Here is a 23,278-nt window from a genome sequence, read left to right as displayed (position 1 = left end):
TGGTGAAGGTACCTTAAGAAGTGCCTGTAAATTTTAATGATTCATTTGGATGATTAATCAATAAAAGAACACAACTGGTACCAAATTACGTTATAATAATTAATTAAATAATTTGACTATCAAGTTTTTAAACAATTCCCATTTTTTCTCTACATAATGCCTAAGAGGGTGATTCTTTTCTTCAGGCACCTAGAATGTTCACATGAGGCTGCCCCGTGCAACAAAGCCAAGTGACATTCCAAGATGGAGGCTGTTGTGTTGACAACTGAGACAAACCAAACCATGTAGAATCGGACAGATTGCCGCTCTTTACTTCTATATCTGACCACAAGGAGAGTGGGGGTAGGTATAGGATACCCTCTGCTGTCGTTTTTCGTCCATCTTGACGTTTTAGATGCTTTGTCGTCCTTGCATGTTCGCTGTTTGCAGTCTTGTTTATGTGAAACTTCAGTTTGGGTAGACCGCCTGCGATGGGAAGGGGGAGGGGGGCAGACCTGTGTCCAAGTCAGTTCACATGCTGTATATGTTCTTGTGCACAAATGACAATGGAAAGAGGAAAGTCCTTTCGGCATGAGTACAGAGAAAATAACTATGCATCTTTACATCCTTAAGAGATACCAGTGATTGCAAAGGACGCTTATAGAAAGAAGAACCAGACTTGCATGCAACATAAATTTGCTTTGGTGTGTAAAGTATCATATTGGAAATTGTTTGTGACAATATATTTACACTCAGCCTGTAAGTTGGAACCGCATTGTGGAGTCTGTTCTCTCAACTTCTCTGTAGCTGCTTTTGTGTAATTATTAAACATATAACTCCTGTACATTTGTGGCCACATTGTAGATACAGTTCCCTGTAACCACATATATGTGAAGATATGTAAATATTGTACATTTGGGAATGCATCTACATTGTATAGCAGTGACACCTGTGCTGCAGTGCAATGTGAACTAGTCAGAATTGCCCTGAGGAAGGTGACAGACGGTCACCGAAACGTTGGCTGTGAATAAAACTTACCTTACCTTAGTTACGTAGGAATAAAACACTTGGTTGTATAAAAAGAGTCCTTTTACACAGTGACTTACCAACCTGATGAAACTATTCACGGACAACTGTATCTTTTTCTCCCAACAGCTTGTTACATATTCTAGCACAAAGAGGACTGGAGAGTTGAGACCATGTCCACCCCTGCCTCCTCCTCGGGCATGTCCTCCCTGAAGACCCAGGAGGTCCTGCCTGCCCTCAGACAGATGATGAAGAACCTGGAGCCCAACATCCGGGCATCAGGGTCCATGGACGCTGCCGAGGACCTCATGTTACACCTGGAGGAGAGGGACCCATCCTTCCACAGGTGTGCTCAGGTTATCTCCTATGATGAAGGGTGGATACGGTTGGAATAAATCTAAGTAGTTCCCATTCCACAACACCACTATACCTACTACATGTAACTACATGTATGCCCAAATGAGTAGATCAAACTTCGTTCCCAGTAAAACACAACATTGGGATAATGAAAATCATGGTTGGGCATAATGCAAAACTGCATCAATGACAGCTGTGAGATGCTCAACAGTTGCTTAGATGTCACCTCTCATTTTACTTGTAAATAGTTCAGGTATCAAGTATAGAGTGGTCAACATTATCAGATATACAATGTACCTCACTGGTTTAATTTTCTCGATGTACGATGATGATGATAATGGCGTATCCTGAGTATGGAGACTATAGAGTAAATATAAACTAGTTTTGGTTAAGATTCTGTTGTCTACTACTGCTTGTAAGAATTGTATTCTGTTCATTATGTTGTATAGATATACTCTGTTGTTTCTTCTGTGTCAGGTATGAGTTTGTGAAGCTCATTCGAAGCAACATAGAGGAGTCCCTTGGTCCCCTGATGGATGAAGAGATAGAGAAGTACGCGAGAAGTGGTCAGGCGTACGACACAGGGCAGGACACTGTGGTGCAGACCATGGTAGCACACCTGGTCAACTCACCCGCGTAAGTACTTAATACTAATAATAGTACCCACAATAGTATACACATGTACATGTGTTTAGATGCCAAAATCTCTTGTTTATTTTGTACAGATTATTCTCCTCCACGTTGAAAAAAAGTTAGAATTTAAGGAAGAAATTTATCAAGCAATGCCACAAGATGAAACTTATCATAAAAGAAAATTAAAACAACAAGAGTTGATTTTCCATGTATAAGTGTTGTGTTTCCTGTTTCCCAACCGACCCTAGAAGTAGCCTTTTTCTGTAAGTGGATCCCTGCAAGGGACATAAATTTTTCAAGCTGATCGACCTTTTCTAGCTCCATGATCTGACACCTGCATGTGGTGAAACGTTGTACATGTATAATCGGATTTGAAAGTGTTCTCATGCAACTTTTACTTTGTTAAACTGTATATTATGTATTTGTATAAGTTGGATCACCAGAGATCGCCAAAGTCTAAAAAAAAAAGAAAGAAAGAAAAGATAATCCCTACTTACTGACCCTGATTTTCTTCAGGACTGAAACAGGACACACATTTTTTTCTGAGACCTTAAGTGGCCTTATACAGGATGCATCCAGTTCACATTGTACATCTTTTGTTCATTTTCCCTGGCTGTAGATATAGCAATTTGACGCAGCAGCTGATGGTGGAGACGAAGTCTGCGGTGGACACGCTGACGAGGGAGTTCCAGGAGGAGCAGGAGGCGCAGCAGGCGCGGGAGAGTCGTGTGGAGGGACCCGGATTCCGCAGGGCGCCCAGCTTTGGCTACCTCAGCCAGTCTAGTGATAACGACTCCTGTGGGTCATCTCTCAATAATGTAGGTTTACTACTGAGAACACGTCAGCAGAACGTACTGTGCCTGTACAAACTCTCTAGTTTTCATGGTTTTTGTAGGATTTTTGGTCAACGTTGCATCAGAATTTTTCCAACATAACATTTGGAAACTACCGAAGTGTTGACCAAATATGACGGTCACCTTATATGAGACATTTTGCCGAAGTGCTATGCACAATACATTACGAGTTTCTCGCAGGTACAGTACGTTCTGCCGATGTGCAGTTACTAAGCATTTATAGACATTTTTTCACATGCTACATGCTGGAACTACAACTTAGTACAAGACAAATCACAGTCAGTCTAAAAAGACTCTGACATTAAACTGTGCATTACAACGTTGGATGATGTAGCTCCTTTACAAGTGAATGGCCGCTGGAACTACTTGTTACAAGATGTTGTTTTGTATATACATTGTACATACATGTATATGGAGAAGTAAACATATATCGCTCAATATCCATTACACATTGTTTTGCAGAGTGACTTCATGTTTCCCAACCAGAAAGAATTTGAACAGATTGGAGAAAAAATGGACCAACGACAACCTGTACAGGTAAGGGCTGACTACATGTATGTCTTGTACATGTATACAGATACAGTATTTACTTTCTGCAGCCTTCCTAACTTTGGTTCAAGGGAATTAAAAATTGTATGGCAAAAGAAGATATACGATACCAATAGTCATACTACTTACTAGTGTCACACATGGCATTACAATCAGTGTCAGCATGTTTTTACCCTATGCTATTTTCTTCTTACAGACCAGAGTTGAAGCCATTGAGCAGCTTGGCCGTATCCCCCCCACAGAGGTTTTGTCTAGTGACAACTGGAGTCAGCTGAAGAAAGGTCTGATGGATGCTCTGGGGGATGCAGACACAGAACTGGCGGTTTGTACCAGTCCTCCATTTCATACCTTCCAGTCTTTAGTACATTGTTGTTTTTTTCAATATGTGAAATGTGGGAACTGTATGGGCATGACAGTTGTTGTCCAATTCTAGTTGAATGACTTTCTGCTTCAAACTAGTTCTACAGGTACTTTATCAAGACCAACTTTCTTTTTCCTCCAACACAAAGCGACAATGTATTTTGTATGATATTTCAGGACAAGAGTCTGAAGCTCCATGCTCGCATGTTCTCATCATCACAACACAGTATGAACAGGGAGGTCTACACAAGTCTAGGTAAAGAAAATTCTTAATGTCATCACTGCTATTAACATAGGAAACTAATCATTTAATGTATATTCCTTGATAGTGATATGAGCGTACGTGGCATACAAACACTACATTTGTACATACGCTAACAAGAAAATATTTGTGTTTTTTAGTGGAGCACTTGAACATGCAGTTTACCTACAAGGGACAGAAGGGAGACCTGAAGACTGGTCTGGATGTCACAAGTCCCAGTGCCTGTAGACTACTCCGCAGGGTGAGAATGAATCAGAGACTATACTTGTTTATTCAGTGATGAATTTTTGAAGCTTTGCAGCAATAGATCCCATTGTTTGCAGCTTGCATTAACTCTTTTTTCTTTCTGATATCCAGTTCCGCCTGATGAATGAGTTCATGTGTGTGGTGCCTTCCTACTGGATCCGCTGTCCTGACAAGTCAGTACACACCACCATTCTTTTACTTTTAAGACTCTTATGTATGGTATTAGTACAATAATCAATTCACGGTGATAACTGTTGAACCAAAGCAGTTTACGTAACTTGCAATCATTGACATGAAAATGCCATTTCTAGAAGTACAGCATAAGTTTTGCACAACACGCTCATGTTATACTCACACATCCTTGTCTTACACTTTTTGTTCTGGACAGATTTTTGGAAGAAGTTGTGGACAGCACATTGTACCTGTTACACACCCACCCCACCAAGGCCCTAGGCGGGGCGGAACCCCTCACACCTGTACACTATCTGGCCATGCTGGACAAGAAGGCCGGCTGGTTCAAAAAGTGGATGGTCAGTACAATATATCAGTGATGTATACAATAATTATTATGTTTACTGAAGGAAAACATATTGCTTTTGCTCTGTTTCCTCTTCTTCTCCAAACAAATAAGGTCAATGACCTGAACCAGTGTCTGTCACCATAGTAATTAGTGTTGGGTTACATCATGTTGCAATTTTATAGTAGGAGGGATTTAGACTCCTGTCACCATATATACCTGTTAAAGTGTATGAATATGTTTGAGTAGCCCATATGTGAAGGTAAACCTTGTCCTTCTCCTTACATGTAATTCTCTACCTGCTACAAATTTTGTACAATCATGTACTTTGTAATTTTGTACTTTCTTTTGTGCCACATGATAATTCAACCATGCCTTATGATAACATTTTTATTCTCCAGCATGGGAACTACAGCCGGACTGTTGTGCTTAGGATGCTGAAAGAGAAATACAGAGCCTTAGTAAGTGCTTATGATATCAAACTCCTTTCAGATGACCAATAGTCAGCAAACACTTGACTTGCAGTACTGGCCTTACCTGCTAGGAGGTGTGCTTGTATTGCTGGTGATTGACTGGGATTGACTGAGAGTAGGCAATGCATGACTTAATGTAAATTTTTGCCTCATTAACAATTGTGGAACAAATTATATGTAATGAATCTTATATTCACATCATATTTCCCTCTATTAAGATTATTTAGAAAGAACATTTGTTATTTACTGTACCAGATCGACAATGCAGTCAAGAAGAGTTTGGAGTTCTGTGAGTCCAGAAAACAACCTCACAATCTCCTGGACGAGGTTACCAGTGCTCTGCAGAGAGAAAGCATCAGTACAGATGGCCAGCAAAATGGTGTGTCACATTCTATCATGTTTATTGCATGATAGTTTATTATTATTGCATTATTTTCAATACCTAATGAGTCATTTAGTGTTATCAATACATTATGTCATACAACATGTAATCAATACATACAGGATGTACTACCCTTATCCACCAGTCACTTAAAAGAGAAAAGATGTTGTTTTAAAACATGGTTGAGCATGTGAACAGAAAATTCACAGAGAATGGAGTGTTTTTCTGCCATCTGTGCTAGGTGATGGGAAGAGGACGACATATACAGGTCCAGAGCTGGAGTACATCTACTTCATCCACTCCCTGTGCATGCTGGGAAGGATGCTGCTGTACTCCAATGGCCGCGCCTTCTTCCCAATTAAGGTCAAGGACAGAGAAGGTCAGTGTCTCATCTTGGTGTTATTGTGTTTACCGAAGGAATTGTTTTTGCTCTTTTGCTCCTCCACTTCCTCCTCTTCTTCTCCAAACCAAAAGGTCAATGACCTGAACCAGGCTTTCTGTTACCATGGTAACTAGTGTTTGGTTACATCGATGTTGCAATTTTATAGCAGGAAATGTTACCTTTCTAGTATTGGTGTTATTTTCATACATTTCCTATCAAAGAAATTTTATTTTTGAGCAAAAGCCACCAAGTCAGTGGCTGGAAGCACAGGTGCGGCATGCCTATCTGAAAAACTGTTGAGTTCAAGAAATTTAATTCAATTGACATATCTATGCTCACAGCTAAGTGCCTCATTTGTAAAAGTTTGCCATGTATATCCTCCTCCAGTGAAAGTGACAGACCTGCTGGTGTCCTTCGTGCAGCTGTTGTCACTCCCCAACCAAAGTACCAGACCATACACAGGTGACAACAACAATATGTTATATCTGATTCGCGAGATTTCATGCATCCCACACTATAGATTTACACAAAATGTAGTTTTACACATGAACAGAAAATATGCAGATTATGTCTTTAAGTACTTGATGGTTCACAACTTCACATGCCTCATACATTTGAAGTTTATAAGTTTATATATTTTAACATAAAACAAAAAGATTTAATGTTTTCAAGCTGGAGTTCTGATGTTATGTGTGATACTTGCTAGGTTTGGATGCTGCCTCTCTGGTAGCAGATGTTCTAAAGATGATAGCAGGCTGTGAGGCTGCTCTGGTGGAGTGTCTGTGTAAGGATGCAGTGGTCAGTGTGCTTCTGGAGCCGGTCAAGGCCAGGCTGAAACCCACCAAGGTCAGCTACTTTTGTTACAGGCGCTCTCACTGTCTCAGGCTTGGTGCTTAAACTGTTGCTTGACCATCAAAGATTTAAACATTGAGTACTGTAAATTGTGAAATATTCACTGTGGTTTTTGTGACTGCTCACTGCAAATGTGTCACACTGGTAGCATGTGCTTTCTGCTTATACTGTACAACTGTAGTGTCTCATCCTTTCCCCTCCAATTGCAAAATCAAGAAACTGTGAAGATTCACACTAAACCAGTACTAAAATTTGAACATTTCAACAAGGCAATATCCAGAGTTCTGTCTCGTAAAGTTACAATTCATGTAATATACGATGATTCACGTTAGGAAGAAACCTTAGATCCCATGAAATATAATCTTATGATGTCCATTATCCTAGTTATCCGGTAAGAATTCTAAGAAGGGTTTCCTTGTTCTGTTTGATCCTGATAATACCCACTGCTGTCCCCATGCAGGGTAAGAAGGCAGCTGGTGAGACCACTCTCCTGCACATCGCTGACATCCTGTCCTGTCTGGCCTCCTCACAGACAGGCAGGAGGATGTTACTGTACGGAGAGGCTGGCAACAAGGCAGGCAGGCCCAACAAGAACATGTAGGTGGACCAGTGACATACATGTATATAGTGCTGTGTACCTACATGTACATGTAAACCCACATTCAGGTCCTGGTCTGGATTCAAGTCCAGAGGTTTAGGTTCAGATCCGGCCCTGAATCAAGGGCATGAAAATATTATACAAAATACATGTACAAAAGGAGCATTTTCCAATTGGAAAATGGGCATCTTTAATGCAAAATATTTTAGTGTGCACTGCACTACCAGGATTTAAAAGTAAGATATGTTGTTTGGGCAGCACGTCTGGGCAAAACTGTGGCCACAATTTATAGAGGCAGACACTTGACGATGCCCAGTAGCAATGTATTTCATTTTTTATTGCAAATTTTTGATCTATTGAAGATGGCATGATTTTTTTTTACACCATTATGAATCTGTATAACCAAGAAAGGTTTTGTTTTACCTTTATTAGTATTAGAGTAGCAGAATTGGTATTTGAATTACTGTAGCATTAGGTATACAGATATATATTTTTCAATATCCTCCAGTATGATCCTAGAAAAGTCTAACATTTGCAATGTTCTCCTGTGTTTAGCAGCTCCACTGCTGCCCACACCATAGTGGAGTTTGCCACGCGTGCCCTGAGCTCCACCCTGCCCTCGGAAGAGTCATCTCCGTCCTATGAGGTGGTGGGTGCGTACGTGTTCGTGTGCAGGCAGCTGTACAGCACCTGTGAGGGTCTCTCTGTCATGCACAGCTACAAACTACACACCTGTATAGCTGAAGCATGGAGAATGGTAAGCATTCAATGTGTATTCAGTAATTGTAAATTCAAAAAATATTTGTATAATTATCCCCTTGACTCTCGAGATGCCTATCATGCCTCAAGTAACTTGTTCAAGGATCGAACATGTTTGAAATTCTGCAGTATGTATATGCAGTATCACTATTCTCTGCCAGGTGGCATGTAAGATCATGATGTCAGAATCATGATGTTGTGGAACTGAATGGACAATGCCTCAAATTGGCATAAAAAGTGTATATCCCCCAAAGTTTTCCTTGAACACAATTAGATGACTAACATAATAGCTGTTTTATGCTCTGGCTTGTATTGTATTGTAGATAAAAACTTCCTTCCTGTACCATTGTTTCCCTCAGGCCAGTCATGAGGCAGACATTGCCACCACCCCGCTGCCTGCAGTAGAGGGGGACCAGACAGACTCCAGACGTGTGCTGCTGTGGGAGGAGAGCCTCATAGATAACCTGCTCAACTTTGCTGCTACACCTAAGGTGGGGCTTCCAGCCTACTGACATGTATAGCAATTATTTCCTTGCATCATTTGGCTATGTGCAGAATCTGACCTGGTCAATGACCTGAACCAGACTGTCTGTTATCATGGTAACTGGTGTTGGGTTACATAATGTTGCAATTTAATAGTAGGAGGGATTTAGACTCCTGTCACCATATATGCATATGTGTTTGAGTAAGAATTAACAGAGCAGACCATATGCAAAGGTAAACATTATGCATTTGCTTTGATGCAAATGTTACCTTTCTAGTTGTGTAAATTTTATCAACTTACTACATGTACATGTATGAGCTGGCTTTTAACTACAAAAGTACAATATCAATGGTTTATCATCCGCTGTTTTATGTATAGGGTCTACTGCTGTTACAACAGACTGGAGCCATCAATGAGTGTGTGGATTACATGTATGCTCGCTATGCCAAGAAGCTCCAAGTCAGCAAGCACGAAAAGTTTGGTTATGGGGTCATGGTGACTCAGGTGGCAGCTACAGCACCGGGCATGGTGGCCTTGCAGAGTACAGGTCAGTTCAGGTCATGGAATGGGACATGAGATCATTAGGTTTTTATATGTCATATACATTGTCATGTAGCTTTAATGTCAAAGTTATCTGTATCATGAAACTGTGTGACTGTTTAATATGTCATGTTCAATAACAGGTGAAGCTATTAGACTTTTATGACATGCAACTTTTTGTAATGAATACTGTGTAAGTCACCATAAATAAAATAAAACGGGTCTCCCCAGAAATTCTTAGGGGAGAGGTGCTCCCTAATCAGTTGATGAAAAAATGAGCAAATTTCCAGTTATCTACCCTGTTGCCAATAAGAGCCCATTATGTGCACATGTAGGTTTCATCAAAGCTCTTGTGAATGAGCTGTGGACACAGTTGGAGTGTGGGAAGGATGATGTCAGAGTCATCAGACCTAGCCCTATCCCAGTGGACCCTATCGACAGGACTGCACACAAGGTGGGAGAATCACGGCTAGGTCTGGTCTACAGATACCTGAGCAGGGAATGTTTTTGTTCTGGGAAAGTTACGGATCAGAACCAGTCATTGTTGCCCTGGAGAAGCACGTCAGCGGAACGTACTTCAGCTGCACGAAACCCATAATTGTGCATACCACTTCGACACAACGTCTGATATAAGGTCATATTTGCGCATATAAGGTCAACATCTCGTCTATAGTTTCCAAGTGTTAAGTTGGAAAAAAAGGTTGTCTGCAACAGGCAAAATTCTGATGCAACGTTGACCAAAAATCTGACAAAAACCTCGAGAAATCTGTGCTCCCTGAAGAGGTGACAGACAGTCACCGAAGCATTGGATTTGGTTCTTGAATAAAAAACTGTCTTAACTTAGTATGTTTTCTCAATACTTGCTCTTATTGAGGAGAAAAACACATGGCACTTGATTGGAATTGAATGTATGATCAGTAAGAACACTACTGGTATACCGTGTACTGACTTGACCTGTTCCCTGTGCAGTCCTTCACCAGTCTGCTGAACCTGCTGTCATCCTTCCCTGCCGTGTATGAGGCGCTGGCTGAGCAGAAGCTGCAGAACGCAGAGTCTTACACCTTCAGGGACATGCCCAACGACATGGTGGTCAGTACTTAGTCTTGTCAGTAAATAGGAGACAGATATTATGGCTACAGACATTGAAGACTAAAGGTGGTGTGAGCAGATATACATGTACAGTGTAGTTTTTTTAGAGAGAAGTCCTACAGGAGCTCGTATCCATCACAGGACTACTACAGTACTGCAGTTGGGTTGACATCTGCTAGGAGTTACTGAACAGCAATTGACATCATAGCATTAATGTTCATCTGAGTTGGTAAAATACAGAGAATGAAACTGCTCTCCAACTCAAGAAAATTGACTCACCGGAATTTTACCCACGTGGGTAAAAGTCATGTGTTTACAGCACTTGGGTCATAAAGCAATCAATACCATGTTTCTGACAATTGTTGTATGTGTTACTTTATTTTTCTTGCTGCAAAGATGATATTCAAATGCTGTACCATTGTTTCATCAATAAAGTACTTAATCTGACTGTAATACTGTAATTGTTTCAGGGTTTGATAGAGAGACTGATACTGGTGGACACGCCTGCCAAGATGCACGCCCTCTTCAACTACGAGCAGTCTCACACATTCGGGCTGCGTGTGCTGAGTGTGATGTGCTCCTGTCTGGACACCTTCCTGCTGCTGGAGACTCAGTACAAGGTGCAGGAGTCCCTGCTGGGCTGTCAGGCAGAGAACGTCAAGGAGGAGAGGTCAGGCAGTCTTGCAAAAAAAGTTGCACAGCCCTTGTACATTTCGTAGGCACATAATGCACCATGATCAGAGGAATATAGAGATTTCCTATGTTGCCCACTGCTTGTAATACATTGATTGTTGTTCAACACATAATAAAAACGCTCTAGGTAAGCTTTAGGTAGAAATGTCTATAGATGTGCAATAATAATTATTGCTCTTTATAGAAATGTCTCATACAAAAATGTTACCAGTATTCTTTTTTGGACTTTGACATTAACTTGAAATGAAACGTGTGTCAGCTCCTTTTTTTTTAAAAGAAGCATTATGATAATGGTATTGTTACCTTCTGCACTATACACTGTCGAAGTGAGCACTGCAAGTGTAGCCTTGGTTTACACATGTACCATATATCGTCTTTCAGCAATGAGCTGATCATTGATGCCCTGTCTGTTGAGAGGAACCATGTCCTGGTCAGGACGTACCTCATCGGTGGTCCATCGGAGAGGAAACTGCCCCCCAGGGTGCTGCTTGAGGTACGGATGGGATGATTCAGTGCTGATATGATTCAATATCATCTTTACTGTAGACAATATCATCTTTACTGTAGTATAAATACATGTTTTGAAGAGATTGCTTTATATACAATACTTAATTGATGTAATTTTGATATATATTGTGTATAAAGAGATTAGGTAAAAAAGCTAGCAATTATAACATTTTGACATCTGTGTCGTTCTGTTTAGGATGGGAGGGACCCATACCCCTTCCCCCTGTTCTCTTCTTTCCCCATCCCAAAGTCCTACACTACCACCATGGCAGGGAGATCAGCCATGAAACAAGGTAACTACAGACTCACATTCCAACTTTTCTTTGTAGTTTGTTAAACTACATTGTCAAGCTTCAAAGTATGATGTATAAGACTTAGTAAAACAGTGCAAAAGCAGCTATTACCTTTGTCATTTCATGTATAATTATCCAATGTGCTTGAGTTTTAAAAAATAGGATAGCTTGCACATTATTTTTTGTCCTACTTGTCCACAGACAGTGAACTGAGTAGGTACCTCTCTCAGACCAAGACAGCTGAGAAGAACCAGGCCTGGCTGGACGGATGTCGGAAGGCTTTCTGCAAAGTACTGACCTCCAAACCAGACCTGGCTAAAGCCAATGGTATGTTATTCCTGCATGGGTCTAGATTGAAAAGTTGGATGGGTTAGGAAATTGGAAGCTGCTGGATTTCAGAAACCTGGGACAGAACAGATTGTTTCCATTGATAATGTACATATATGCCTACAGTCATCTAGTAGAATGTATTGAATATTAGAAGCATGTGAATATATGACATGTTTCTGTGTCTGTCATGCATACATGTATATAGCTGTAGTATCAAGTACAGTTTAGTCTGTACAGGATATTATAGGATAACATTGGGTACTAACCAGATGCATATCTCTTGTGTCCTTCTTTGCTTCCATAGAGGATTGGAATGAGTTAACAGGTTTGTACTACAAATACATGTAGTTCTGTCCTTCATGTGTATCCTGTGACACAGCCAGATATATGGTGTACATGTAGAATTGTAGTATAGATTTTCAAACACTGTCAATCATACAGAACAAACTAGTACATATATGTTAAACATCATGACTTCTATACTTGAGACATGGTACATGTATGACCATCTGCAGAGTTTGGCCCATTGAGGCATATAGGTTGGGCTTTACGGACTCATGAAAATGAAAACAGCAGACCTGTAAGTGTGAATGTACATGTAAGTGTAAAACTACACCAACATGGATTCTCTTGTTATCTCCAGTTCTGGTTGACATGTTAGAGAAAGTGGTACAGGGTCAGATCAAGGTGCAAGAGGAGACTATCTTCCCCAAGGTGGACTACAAAGGTAAGGCAGTCACCTGGGATAACAGTTCGCAGGGGTGTGTTGATGGCAAGACCTGGTGTTGCAAGACATTAGCAACAAATTTGTGGGGTCTATCATGTCAAATGTATCATTAGGTACTAACATCAGGTTAGAGCGTTATAAAGGGCTACAGTTTGAAGGTTTAAAATATCACCCTTTTGTTAAGTATTATTGAATTACATACTGTACATGTATGTATTAAGTCTCGCCATTTGCTGATCTTTGATAAGCCCTCTAACTAGTACTAGAGATTTGTAAGCTTCTCAGCCTTGGCTAGTCATTTTGTTCCTTATGCTTGGAGTATTTGCAAGTGTAACTTATGTATAATGTCCTTAGTTTAACTTTGTTAGTTTGCTGCTTCTCTCGTCTCCCATCCAATCTTTAATGGTTGTGAATACCGTGTGCCTTTCAGTCATGGCGAGGGACAGGCGTGATATTCATGGTGGGTTACATGTACATGTATGATACATGGAACGGTTACAGGGTGGTACATGTACTTCACTTAGTCTAGTGTTCACACTGGGCATACTTAACAATGGGCTTTAAGCTTATTAGTATATTAGGGAACAGGCACACAATGGGCAGTTAGGTACTATAGACTTGTTCAGTGCCACAGAGTTCGGGTGGTGGTATGAAAATATATTTTTTTAAATGCATAACCATCTAAAGAAAGCACGTATACAGGAGAAAAGATTTCACCATGTGGAGAAAAGGGAGATTGTTTACCAATGGAATGCTGCGGCAGACCATTGGTGCACCGTTGTTTTAAGGTTGGATTGGTATGTGCAGGTACTTAACCACTGCAGATACATGAAGGTGGCAACACAAGTGTCACCTCACCTTTACATCCAGCTAATCTAGTGTGGTGTTGGGAGCAATTGTGCAAGAAAAAAACACAACATTGTAAATTGGTAGATTAGTTGAGGTAATGCTTGTCTGCCCCACCCCAGGTAGTGACAAGGTGCTGAAGAGCCAGAGTCTGTCAGCTGTACAGCAGCTGGGAGTACAGCTCACCATCAGGTATGTACATTCAAGAACATTCATTACTGGGATGTGTTATTCCCATGGCATTTTGAACATGATAACTCGGTCTCCCTTACATGTACATATGTGGTATAGATTAAGATTTTTTTTGTCAGAGGCTGAGACTGATGCAACACAAGAACAACTCTTTTTCACCCTTTCTGTCATAAATACAGAAGCACTCACACAGCATGTGGACCTTATTTCCGCCTTTTCCTGAACAACCAAAATTATCAGTAACATGTGGTAACAGTGAACTGTCTAGGAGACAGGAAGTGTCCTCTCACCTTTCTTTTCATTGAATCACTCTCTTCCCCACAAAGTAAAGGAAAAGACATTGTACCAGCTGAACTTTTTTAAACAAAAGTAAGAAAGACCAGCCGACGTAATTATTACAGCAAATCTTACTAGAATATCCTATATACATGTCACACACACTCTATATCTGTCATGATTAGAAGAAATTGCAGTGATATGTTTAACACATGCCACCTGCTGCAGGTATGGCAGTCACCTGAACCTGGTGAAGAACACAAAGGACACCAAGGAGCAGCTGTCTCACCTGCTGAAACAGGTGCGCTTCTTCCTGCGCCAGCAGCAGAGGAACATCGACTGTCAACTACGTATCCTTCATCAGGAAAACAAAGAAAAGGAGCCAGAGTGTCTGTGTAATTTGTACAATGTAAAAGATGTATTTCAGGCCAGGGCTGTTAGGTAGTCAAAGTACAGATTGAAGTAAAAGTACATGTACATGTACATGTATATTAGGGTTTACAATAACTGTCTTTTAATGGTACACCACGTAATGCTACAGCTACATGTACATGTACATGACATTGTATGTGTTTGGAAGAGAAGAGGCCATTTCTTCTTATTGGGTAGCAATTTTTGTTTTATTAGCAGTACATTTTTTATGCCAGGAATTCTCACTTGTTCTTTCAGTTTTTACTTTGAAGTAGGTCAACATCAGACAAGTGTCAGGCCCCCACAATCTTTGTTGCTGAGAGCAAGAATGCTGTTTTCACCAGTCTAGTTAATACCAATTTGAGTTGCTTCCCTTAACCCAGCACAGGCCTGCTGCAGGGGGAGTATGTCGGCCATGACTGGTTCACCTCCACCCTGTTCCTGATGATGCTGGGGAAGTCTGAGCGCTGCTGGAACTTCCTACTCAAGTTCTCCACACTTCTGTCCTCAGGATACCTGTGGATGCCTCGGCTACACGCCTCCGTCAGTTGTTTTCTGTTTTTGTACAGTACATGTGTAGTTTTTAGATAGCAGGAAAACTTACATTATCACAGGTTCTGTTGGTAGTAATCAATGTCAATTTTGCATGTTGCATCTTTAACTTAATAGGTATCTTTTGTGATCTGTAGATGTCAATTCAATGTTATTCAATGTAAATTGTCACAAAATATGCTTTACTGGACTTTGGATTGCGAGGCTAGCAATGATAGCATACCGTAAGTGTTCATTTTTAGTGTTATTCCAGTTTTGCACTGGGGTAAGTTTGGAATAATCCACTTTTGCGTGGGAGGGAGATGGAGTGAGATATGCTGTATTTGCTCCCAAGCAAATGTCGGCCTTTCTAGTTCAATGTCAATTGTCACAAAATACGCTCTACTGCACTTTGAATTGCAAGGCTAGCAATGATAGCATAAGTGTCCATCTTTTTAGTGTTATTCATGCACCAGTCTTGTCCCCCATGCCAGGCCCACCTGCCCGTACCCCTGACAGTGAGTGGGATCCACCCTGTGTACTACTGCAGTGCCCACTATGTGGAGCTGATCCTCCAGGCTGAGGTGCCAGCTGTGGCCTCTGCCTTCAGGATGTCTGGTTACACACCTTCTCAGGTAGGTACAGCCTTTCTCTCCTCGAATAAATGACCACAAACATGAGTCCAAGATTGTCTTGCCCTGTACATGAAGATGAAAACATCACAAGGTATATCTGGACTTCAAATTTATGGTAGCCACTAGCCAGTCAAAAAAGAAACATGGTGTACCAAGACTATTTCCTGTATCTTCAATGTAGATGTATAGAGCTATCTAATATTTGCTTGTCCAACTGTTTGCATACCTTTGCTCTGATGTGCGAGCGTACATGTACATGTAACCTACATGTACACTTGTAGTAGCCTCTCCAGGTACATGTAACAGTCCCTCAGACTCTCTCCTGCTGATTCTTCATCACACCTGCCTCTGGATCACAGTGCCAGGTGTCTTGTGGCCTGTCTCTTTTTCTTTTCTCCTTTTGTTCTGGTGAGTGGACACCTACAATGGTGTTAAGTATGAAAAAAAGAACAAGGAGTATTTGGTCCCCATAGATCTGCAAACACTGGCTGCGACAGTGCTTCTGGAACTACCTGGACTGGCTGGAGATCTGCCACTACCTGTGCACCTGCATCGTGCTGGGGGTGGACTACCAGGTGTACACCTGCGTGGCCATCCTCCGCCACCTGACACACGACATCCTGCAGCACACGCAGAACCAGGACCTCCAGGTGTTCCTCAAGGTAAGGACATGTGCAGAGATTTTTTTGTTTCGGTGCTTTCATTACACATATACATGCCTAGTATGCAGTTTTTCTGGTCCACTTCTACCAAATCATTGCTTCCTACACTGTGATACATGTCAAGTTGATGGTATTTTATCACACAACTAGTATTTGAAGAGAATGATCCATGATACCACACATGACAACACAGTTTTAGAACATGTGCTGTTCTGTTGTTTAAATATGGCTGATAATAATAGAAGGTTAATGAGGTTTCCAGGGCTAACAATGCTATGTGTAAACACTATACAGTACAGCAACTGTTGTTCTGTATAGTGTCCTACTTTGTGTGATTACAGCAATCACACATTCTGTAATGTAGTTACAATTTTTTATAGTTCCACAAATCTAAATCCATCCCTTTTGGAATGTTTCTCTCCGGTTTGAATTGATACGAAGACTTAGTGTCCCACAGACACCAGATGACGACTACTTATTAGAACCCTGCAGTACAGTTGTTGGTATTGACAAGTAGGCCCTGAAAACCGAATCAGTGTAAGGTGGGTCTTCATTTCCTGTCACTTTGCCAGTCCACACAATCAATACTGCACCAAGATGAGGCGAGGTAAAACTAATTTGGGAGCAACAAAATCAATGGCTTACTTTGTACCTTCATTTTTTAGGATACACCCTAGCAACATGAACTAGACATATGTGATTGTGTTCATAGTACTGCTTAGTACATAATTAAACTTTCATGTACATGTATCTAATGGCTGATTCAGGACACAATGTTTCATAAGTTTGTTTTTTCTGTCACCATGTGGCCCACTGCCAAAGGCTGTTGTTGGTAGAATCTTTGTCCATGTGCAGTGTGTTATATGGATAATGCTAACAGGAGAGTGCACATGAGAACAATATTGCACAAGTCAAGCCACACATTCTGTGTTGCTATATCTGTCATGGTGCCATGTCAGTTATGGAGTGGATAGTGGTCGTTCATAGCCTGATGCAAATCAATGGTGTAGTGTCCTTGCATACCTGTTTATGCTTGGAAGAAGTATTGAGAGATACAGGTTACATCATGTAGCATGACAGCAAGTAGAATAGTAAGAAAAAGTTTGATGCTGCATGTTTGTAATTTGCATACAATATTTTTTTTTAAATTCTAACTTTTTTTTTTCGTTTTTCATTTTCACATACCGGTATTCTTATTGTCTTTAATTTACTGATCCAGAAGTGTTTCTGTTTTCAATGTCAAGATATTTAAAGATTGTGGCTACCCAGAGAAATTAGTGAATGCAGTGCCACCTGGACCTGTGTTTTAGATGGTTCAGACCCATGCAGCAGATCTTCAGCACTGTGGGAAATGATATATTGCCTGCCAAATTTGGCAAGCCAATACGTGGGTCACTGCCAAGGTCAGCCTGTAGGATGGTTCATTATACATGTACATGTAACATGCATCTTCAACTAGAGACTTGCACTTTCCTCATTACAGTGCATGAAACAACAGTCAAGAATGAGCTACATGTATCATACAGTGGTGCTATAGATGGACAGGTAACAATGACATCCTACTAGGCACCTTTCAATAATACTTTTCTCCATTTAGAACATTCATTTTATACCCAGGAACCACCTTCAAAAACAAAACCAGACATAAAATACAACCATTCAAAGTTAATATAACAAAGAAGTATGTGACTGTACAATGTTGATACATGCAGTAAGAATAACAAGTTACTGTAGTTCATTACACTGGTAAGACTTAACCCTGAAGCCCCCAGACACCACAAGTAGATGAAGACTGTTAATGTTATCAACTAGGACTATTCAATGCTACAGCGCTGTATTGGATTGAACTTGACTATGCCCTGCAGGCATTCATGGCTGGAATTTGTATCCGTGCCCAAGAAATTAAAACTGCTACCCTTGGGTGGCACCAAGCCCATGGCAGTGTTCCAAACTTTAACAGTTCTCTGGTAGACTGGCCTGGGGGGCTAATACATAGGCACATACATGTGCAATGGTTTGAAAAACACTATTGTACAAGTATGGAGATGTAACTCATTCATAGGGCATACATTTTTTCATAGGGCAAAGCAGATGCTATTATTTTATGCTTCTTGTGAAACATGTTTGACAACTACAGCTCTTTTATCTGTGTTGGTGTATGCAGTGTATTTTTGGGAGAATATGCAATTATGTTGAATTCAAAGAAATATAAATGATAACAATCATGACCTTTCAAGACCCTTCCTCCCCTGGCACTGAGTAAATATGGCCTGATTTACTAAAATGGGTTTGAAGAGATCTAACTCTGGAGAGAGTTGATACATTTGATAACAACACATTTTAACAATATGTGTTACATTGCCACAGTCAAAATATTTGGGGTCATTGTACTGGTGACACACATGTGTTCATCACATTGCATCAAGGCATTAGTTTGCATCATGTATGTGGCTGTTGCAGTGTAAGTTATGACTTATGACCCTCGAGATCTCTGTAGGATTGTACTATTTGCTGCATGTGGGTTGTATTTCAGCAATCTTATCTAGAATTGGAGACATTCTGTTGTCATCTGCTTAATCTTCACCATTGGCCCTTTAATCATCATCGCTGACCACAGGCTTAACATTCTACATCTCTGAAGAGATTAGAAGATAGGGGAGACATTCTTAAGATATTCCTGCACTGACAGACATCATGTTTAAGTTATCATATGGTTTGGGGCTTATGAAGGCAGCAAGAACTATGTAGCTGGGGAATTCAATGTTATTCAGAAAAATTTTATGAATCATTATTGTTCTGGAATGTGGGAGGGTGGCACTTTCAAAAGGCACCCAATGCGATTTCAGAGCAGCAAAACTAGAAATATTCTGAAGAAGGTAATTTCTATGATATTGACACATACTGCTTCACATTAGCACATTTTAATCAATATTTCATACTTGAGATATTTAATACTGTAGAAACAAGCCCCAAGATGAGTCCTTTATTTTCTGGGTGGTACCCTAAAAATCATCCAAGGACCCTACCCGTAACCATTTTTCGTCAGAATTTTGGGTATTTTTGCCCCATGTGGGTCAACATACATTAGGATAGTGTGGTTTTAACTCAGATAAGTGACTAGAATATTGACTTTGAAAAATCGGGTTTCCAAGCCCTAAAAACTGCATTGGATGTCTTTAAAAATCTTCAACCTGTTATCCTAAACCAATTTTCATGTTGCCAAAATGTTTCTCTAACAGGAAATGAACCTCTTGGCATTCACACATTGGCTTGTCTATTAGGCCATCTATGAGATACTTTGTTGACAATACACTGTGTTTGAATGTAAATAAAGAGGCTAATGGACAAAAGTCCATGTAATAATAGGTTTGCTGAAAAAAACACTTTGAAGGGAGGTTCTATGAATGTTGATGGGACACTTGAGTTTTTGGCAAGGTTTTCAGAAAGATGTGATTGAAAAACTTGGGGTCTTTCCTTCCCACCCAGGGTAGTTAATGGCAAAACCCTAACTGATGATACAGTGAGTTGGCCTAGCAGTCAAGCTATTACCAAGTTGCTACAGTTGTATGCAGTTTGAGTAGACCTATAGACCACCAAGATTTTTCAGAGATGGGAACTGTGCCAACACAATCAGTCAGAGTAGGGTGCACATATTTGTCTGAGAAAATGTACTGAACCCTCTGAATTAATGAGTAACATGATGAGGATTGGAAGGCTAATTCTGTGTTTGTTTTCTCAGGGTTAAACAGGTCAAGACTTACCTGGGTAAACATGGCACTTTGTAGTCTGGTACTTTCTAGGTCACTGCACTGTGAAGAATTCTCATGTCCCTCACTGTGGGGTATGGTAAATCCTTTGGGGCCATTCAAGATGTGAGTTAGCAGATTTGGTATTCAATGAATCTCAACATAGTTACCTGTACATGTACTGAGAGTAGTAAAAATAATTGTAGCCCTTCGGTAGTGGTTATTTTATGCATATGTTGCAGCCATAACACTTGAGGCTGAATTCTTTTTTTCCGTGTCCAAATTAATTTTAACATTGAACCAATCAGACTTATAATAAATCCTGACCAGATGAGCACAATCAGCAAGTTGAGCTTTTAAATCCGTTCTATCTGAGAGAGTTTTGTCAGAAACGTATATTGAGGTTCCATTGCCTTACAAGGTACAGACCTAATGACTACCATGTTTCTATAATAATCTCACTTGCACAAGTAGGGTGCAGTTCCTGTAGTCCTGCAGTTGCCTGGCAGCAAGATTTCCAAATTAAGGTCAATAAATCTCCTATTTCCACCCTTTTCCAAACAGTGTCTAGGTTGGGATTATGTTGTAGACCTTTTTATTTCCTGTGTAACAACTGAACATTTACAAAATGTAATACTTGAGGCAAGCTGAATAACACACACCTTGAATCATGGTAATGCTATTTGTACGTTAGTCACGCTGATTATTGTGTGACTGTGTCCCATAGATCAATTCCTTGAAATCACTTTGTAAAGATTTTTTTTAAATCAAATTGATTTTTACTACCTTTTTCCCGTTATACAGTGTGTACGTATCAGGATTGGGTGTGTTTGTGTAGTAGTATTCATCACATAGGTGGCACGGTTGGGTCATACAGGCTATCTATGATACATGTATTGAGTCATGATGCTGTGCAGTTATTATTAATTTGTATTATGAACAAGTAAGGACAGACATTTTAAAGAAAATGAGATATCAGTCTAACATTTAGTTATAGCAGCATAAAAGACTTCCAGTTTAATTACATTTCATTGAAAAATGTAACATGTGGAGAAGAAAGATGACCAATTCTGGAACATATTCTATATATTCATATGACACTTTCAGGTCATTATTGGGAAGAACATACTGGATTATGAGATTGTCAGGTCATTATGGGGAAGAAAGTACGGGTCAAGCCAGTGGGTCAGACCTGAGCCCAGTTGGAGGTCCTGAAGTTCTGCTGTGCCAGACCTGAGGTGACTGGGGTGTCACTAATTGACTAATGAGACAACTGTTGACAGGTTACAGGTGGCCACTGAACCTCCTGCAGGGGAGGAGGACATAAATGTACTTTACACAAAGTACACAGCAATCCGCAAGTCCGTGGTAGTGCACAGTAAAAAAGTGACGAAGGGGTTCCGATGGTTCATGTTTGAGTTCACATTTCTCATAATCTGCTGCAAAAAGGCATTAACCACTAACATGGCTGGAAAGTGTAAGAAGTGGCGTGTTTTGGGTGAAAATTGATTTCGGGCCCCGAGGCTTACTTCCGGATGTCCTTCCGCCTTGAGTGCGGTGCTTCAGTTTGACCCAGTTATGCCTTCTATGCATTCTGGGGGTGCTGTCTGGGGGTGTTTCTCTTTCCAACAATACAAGTCATTTTGGTGGCTAAATTATGGGTGATGGGTTTAATTTCACGTGGAAATGGCCAATTTTTGGCATCATTTTTCATCAAAAAATCCTTTTTTCCCCTAAAATTTAAGGTTAGAGAAATTGAAATTCTATTGTTCTCATTCTGTTGTGCTAGAGGGATAGAATTATTTCCTGAAAGAGATGGTCGCTGGAGTTGAGGGTGTGCAAAATCGAACTGAGACCCAAAATAAACTGGGGTATGCCCCCTAACCTCATCGGACACTCATGTAGGAACAGGGGAGTTGATTAATCTCAGTCCTGAGAGCAGCATGTAGTATGTTTGACCTGACTCTCAGTAATTATGTCACTGTTGACAGGTTGGAGTTGTTAGATTGTCTTTCTAAACAACAGGGAGGGGCTGAAGTGTACAGCTTTGACAAGTGCACTCACCAGATAGAGTTGTTTTTCTACAGAAGGAACATAAGACTCTGAGGATTAGGGACTCCTGGTCCATGACTTGGTCTGTCCAAGTGTTGAAAGACAGAAGGATAGACAGCTGAGGAGAGGGGTTGAGTGACAGGTCCTGGAGGAATTCATAACAGACCAGAAATGTACTTGTACTTCCAGGGCCTGACAAAACAAGACACTGGAATGTCTTCTACATGTACAGAGGTTCAGTAGAGAAGTAGGGACCAAAATACTACCCCAGAAATCTGCTCTTCCCCTAGGATTTTCCATCCCAGAGGACTCTGAGAGTTTCCACTTGATCACACTCCCAGACAAGATCCTCCTGAATCTTATGTATCCTTCATTTATGTAGTTAAGTACCTGATACATGTAGCTTTTTATAGCCAGTTTTACATAAACAAAGAGATTTGCTTCAATATCATTAGATTTCTTGAATGCACCTGCTACAATTATGGCTGTTTCTGCCCCCCCCCCTGCTAAGATGCTATTATGTATCCTTCATTTATGAAGTTTATCACCTGAGACATGTAGCTTTTTATAGCCAGTTTTACATAAACAAAGCGATTTCCTTCAATATCATTAGATTTCTTGAATGCACCTGCTCCAATGGCGGCTGTTTCTGTCCCCCCAGGAGCAGCCTATCCCAGGGTTCCGTGTAGGAGAACATCTGGAGTTCATGCAGCAGCTGGAGGAGCGGTACAGACAGACTGTCCAGCCGGACATGAGGAACCTTGCGAAACCCTGAGCTCACAGGCTGGACATGAGGAACCTCGCCAAGCCCTGATCTCTCAGGAAACTGTTTAGCCTGGAGTCCAGTCTATCACAATGGGGGCTGCTGGGTTCTCTTTTGGGATGCAGGAGCTCTTCACTGCCCCCAGTAGGTTTTGCACAATGGGAGTTTAATTAGCCCCACCGGATGATGGGGCTAACGAATTCCTAGCGTACAAAACTCCTCTCTCAGGATTGCCCCTACAGGGTGGCCAGTTTAGCTGGGTGAGGGAAATC

General features: G+C 40.8%; 1 protein-coding gene across 1 annotated transcript; it reads left to right on the top strand.

The window, feature by feature from the left end:
- The first annotated feature begins 236 nt into the window (after window positions 1–236).
- On the top strand, window positions 237–23,051 carry LOC109473941 (protein broad-minded-like). The gene is made up of 33 exons (XM_019774123.1): window positions 237–342; window positions 1,135–1,351; window positions 1,840–1,998; window positions 2,615–2,813; window positions 3,312–3,386; window positions 3,595–3,720; window positions 3,936–4,014; window positions 4,161–4,261; window positions 4,378–4,439; window positions 4,655–4,796; window positions 5,185–5,244; window positions 5,512–5,635; window positions 5,880–6,017; window positions 6,408–6,482; window positions 6,727–6,866; window positions 7,333–7,469; window positions 8,026–8,227; window positions 8,589–8,720; window positions 9,092–9,260; window positions 9,589–9,707; window positions 10,223–10,342; window positions 10,813–11,012; window positions 11,417–11,528; window positions 11,739–11,835; window positions 12,037–12,162; window positions 12,809–12,892; window positions 13,323–13,352; window positions 13,861–13,930; window positions 14,435–14,556; window positions 15,006–15,160; window positions 15,643–15,783; window positions 16,257–16,445; window positions 22,905–23,051. The coding sequence occupies exons 2-33, from the start codon at window positions 1,179–1,181 to the stop codon at window positions 23,016–23,018; spliced, it is 3,972 nt and encodes a 1,323-aa protein (XP_019629682.1). The 5' UTR covers window positions 237–342; window positions 1,135–1,178; the 3' UTR covers window positions 23,019–23,051.
- The last annotated feature ends 227 nt before the right edge of the window (window positions 23,052–23,278 follow it).

Source organism: Branchiostoma belcheri, unplaced genomic scaffold (genome assembly GCF_001625305.1).
Source record: "Branchiostoma belcheri isolate BF01 breed outbred unplaced genomic scaffold, Haploidv18h27 scaffold3, whole genome shotgun sequence".
Classification (NCBI taxonomy): domain Eukaryota; kingdom Metazoa; phylum Chordata; class Leptocardii; order Amphioxiformes; family Branchiostomatidae; genus Branchiostoma; species Branchiostoma belcheri.
This window is presented reverse-complemented; position numbering and strand designations above follow the sequence as displayed.